The sequence below is a fragment of the Elephantulus edwardii genome, unplaced genomic scaffold, assembly GCF_000299155.1.
Source record: "Elephantulus edwardii isolate Elephantulus edwardi_28Jun2011 unplaced genomic scaffold, EleEdw1.0 scaffold00239, whole genome shotgun sequence".
In the NCBI taxonomy this organism is placed as follows: Eukaryota; Metazoa; Chordata; class Mammalia; order Macroscelidea; family Macroscelididae; genus Elephantulus; species Elephantulus edwardii.
The window spans coordinates 3,348,431-3,352,383 of NW_006399989.1; the positions used below are offsets into that span (position 1 = coordinate 3,348,431).

Sequence of the window (3,953 nt, forward strand, 5' to 3'; positions counted from 1 at the left end):
TGAATTTGTTCTTCAGTTCCTTGAGCTTAAGAAATGCTGAGCGAGTTCGGCCCTTTTGATTTTCTGACTCTAGCTCCTCGCACATTTCTTTGTAATATCTTATTACAATTTGATTATGGGGAAGAATAAGAAAGATTCAGTGATGACTTGTAAAGATGATGTAATAAGAGGCATAAATCAATGGTACTTAAATATATAAAATAAAGTGTATTTTAGTAATTGTATGAAATCCACTTTAAATCTTTAAAAATTGCATAAAATATAATTTTAAAAAAGATATTTGCAATGAATAAATCATTGTACAGAATTCTGTCATTCTGTCTCCAGGTTTATTTCTGTCATCAAGTCCATGTTTCCCAACTATTGATCCTTTTTCCCTGTTCTCAACTTTTGCATTTAGTCACCCATTGTTACTAATGCATTTTGGTTGCATGTTAGGTCAATTTCTGGTTGCAGTAGTTCATAGAAGTCATCTATTTCCTTTTTTGTTGGCCCTGGTTGTTGGTGCATAAATTTGAATGATTGTGGTATTAATAGGTCTTTTTTGTATGTGTGTGGATATTATCCTGTCACTCACAACATTATATTTTATGATCCATCTGGAAATGGTCTTTTTAAACTTTGAGTGCAACCCCCTTAGTTTTCACTTTTTGTTTCCATCATAGTAGATCATATGATTGTGTGATTAAAAATGTCCCATGCTAATCTATTTCCTTTCACCAGTGCTTAGTATGTCAATATTTATGTTTTCCATTTCTTCCTCAACGATGTCCAATTTTCCTACATTCATACTTCTCACAGTCCACATTCCAATCAGTAACTTCTGCTTACAACTATTCCTCCTCCTTTATGATTCTCAACATGAAGGCTCAGCCTCCAGTGCCATATCTGCTAATCTAACTTATTGTGCTCTGTTGTACATAGGGTTTTTGAAGGCCTTTTATTTTGGAAATGGATAAATACCATTTTATACCTATTTTTTCCCTGTAAATTTGTCCTTGATATCATTTATTCCTCTGTGTGTGTGCGTGCGTGTGTATACATATATATTCCTTTTTATTTTTCACAGCTAGAAATTATTAAATTTTGAATATATTTGTTCAAGTCATTATCTATCTTTTTAGCCCCGTTTATTCTCTTCATAACTCTATTACAATATGAAATCTTGTTACTTGTTCATTTTTTTAAACATTATATAGTTAGTAGTAGTTATGCTTTATATTTTAGAAGTAAGAGTTGTGACTGGCATAAGAGAATAATGTTGAATAATGTTCATAATACTCAAGATCTGTTTTTGTCTCTCCAGGTTGATCCAAAAGATTTCATGTTTAGTGGACTGAAAGATGAAACTATAGGCCGCTTACCTGGGAAAGTAGCAGGACAACAGTTTGTCATTCAAGACTGTGAGAACTGTAACATCTATATTTTTGATCACTCTGCTACAATTACTATTGATGACTGTACTAACTGCATATTTTTTCTGGGACCTGTAAAAGGCAGTGTGTTTTTCCGCAGTTGCAGAAATTGCAAGTGCACATTAGCTTGCCAACAGTTTCGTGTGCGGGATTGTAAAAAACTGGAAGTCTTTTTGTATTGTGCCACTCAACCCATCATTGAGTCTTCCACAAATATCAAGTTTGGCTGTTTTCAATGGTACTACCCTGAATTAGCTTTCCAGTTCAAAGATGCAGGGCTAAGTATATTCAATAATACATGGAGTAATGTTCATGACTTTACACCTGTGTCAGGAGAATTCAACTGGAGCCTTCTTCCAGAAGATGCTGTGATTCAGGACTACGTACCTCTACCTACTACTGAAGAGCTCAAAGTTGTTCAAGTTTCCACAGAAGCCAATAAAAGTATCATTCCAATATCCCGGGGCCAGAGACAGAAGAACAGTGATGAATCATGCTTAGTGGTATTATTTGCTGGTGATTATACTGTTGCAAATGCTAGGAAACTAATTGATGAGGTAAGGAGAAAGAGAAGAGAAATAGATACATACCTAGACAGACACATAGCCCTTTCCAGGAAAGTCCCACTCTCTTCAAATTGGACATTTAGAAATACTTGAAATCCTCAATATGTAGTCTTCCTTCTACACATATACACAAAAACATACATACACATACATGTGCACGCACTCAGATGTCAACAAGCTTTGACCTCAAAATATATTTACAAAAATAAATTTTAAAAAATACCATTCCAAAATCATTGAGCATTTATGAAGCACCTATTATTTACAGGTACTTTGTTACAGTATTTTATGGATGTGGAATGCATGTTTGTTTTCCACATTTTAAATTCTGAAATGGATCTTAGCAGTTGTTGCCAACGTGTTGTTGTTATGTGCTGTCGAGTCACCTGCGCTCCATAGCGGCCCTATGTATAGTACCTCTGAACTCTGCCCAGCCCTGAGTCATTCTCACGAATTCCGGCGCATTGCCTTAGTTACTCTATCAATCCATTTCATCCTTGGTCTTCATCTCCCGCCCTGTCCAAGCACAATATTCTTCTCCAAGGACTGGTCTCTTCTATACTGGAAAGGAAGATGCATAAATATAATTCTCTGCTCTCAGGAATTTTTATTCTTTATCATTAATAATGTCCAGGGACTCATAGTTGTGTCTAGTAAAACATCACTTTTTGTAATGATGTCAAAACATACTAAAACTGTTGTCAAGTGGGAACAAAACTCATTCCATTGGGTTTTCCAATGTGATAAATCAGCATAGGAGATTGCCCATCTTGCTCTCTCAGAGTAGCTGGTGGGTTAAAAACACCTCCTTTGGATTGGCAACACAAGTTCTTACCCATTAGGCCACCAGAGCTCACTTTGTAATTATGTAGTGAGTAAATTTCTTTATCATTTTAACTGTTGAGGAGGACATTTAAGAACACATATTTTGGGCCTTCTTGTGACTATTAGTGCAATCTTCACATTGCTTTCCTTTGTCCTGTTATCATGAAGGGAAGGTTGGTGAGGAAGAGTGATGTAGCAATTTAATGTCAAAAGTTGTGCTCATAAACATGTTCTTAGTTTTCATGAAGGGAAGAGTTTGGGGCAGAAGCTTTCACTTGACAAATAATTGGAGACATAGATGTTAAACAAAAACCAAATTCATTATTGTCATGTCAATTCTGACTCATAGTGACCCTTTACAACAGAGTAGAACTCCACATATTTTTCGCAGAGAGCAGCTGGTGAAATCAAACCATCGACTTTTTTGGCTAACAGTCAAGATTTTAAACACTGTGCCACCAGGAATACATAGAGGTTACATCAAAACCAAACCCACTGCTATTGACTTAAAGAAATTCTCAATCAGTTTTGCAGGAACTTAAATCTTAACGAGAGCAGATTAACTCATCTGTCTCCCACAAAACAGCTGGTGATTTTTAACTGATAACTTTTGTTTAGCTTCTCAACACTTAACCCATTATACCACCAGAGCTCCTTTACATAGAGGTTGTTGTTCATTGCTACCCTGTCAGAACTGCCTCATAGCTGACCCATCAGCGGGTTTTCAGAAGTGATAAATCATGCAGAAAGAGATTGCCTATCTTTCTCTCATGGAACACCTGGTAGATTTGAACCACATGCCTTTGGACTGGCAGCACAGCTCTTACCACTAAGGCATCAGAGTTTAAGAACTCTAAAAACAGTCCCTGTGCTGGCAGATGCTCCATTAAGAGACAAGAATAGAAACAGTTTCTTCAGTTGGATCCTATCTCAATTAAAAACTCATCCTTCCAAAATGGGAGAACTCATCAAGTCTATTCATGAATTAATTAAAAAAAATTAAATGTGTCAAAATGAATGATTTTTTTGAAAAGAAGCTAAAAATGACTACTTGTCTGTAATTATATAGTATAAAATATAGAAAACCAACTTCTACAGTCGGAGATAGATCGAACATGCAATCATGATGCATTGATAATAATGGGTG

At 35.8% G+C, this 3,953-nt stretch overlaps 1 protein-coding gene across 1 annotated transcript in view; it reads left to right on the forward strand.

Annotated features, from left to right (window-relative positions):
• RP2 (retinitis pigmentosa 2 (X-linked recessive)) overlaps positions 1-3,953 on the forward strand; it is a 171,539-nt gene that overhangs the window by 79,529 nt on the left and 88,057 nt on the right. The window contains exon 2 of the mRNA XM_006898899.1: positions 1,307-1,972. Within this exon, the coding sequence (XP_006898961.1) occupies positions 1,307-1,972 (666 nt within the window). The remainder of the gene's footprint in view (positions 1-1,306; positions 1,973-3,953) is intronic.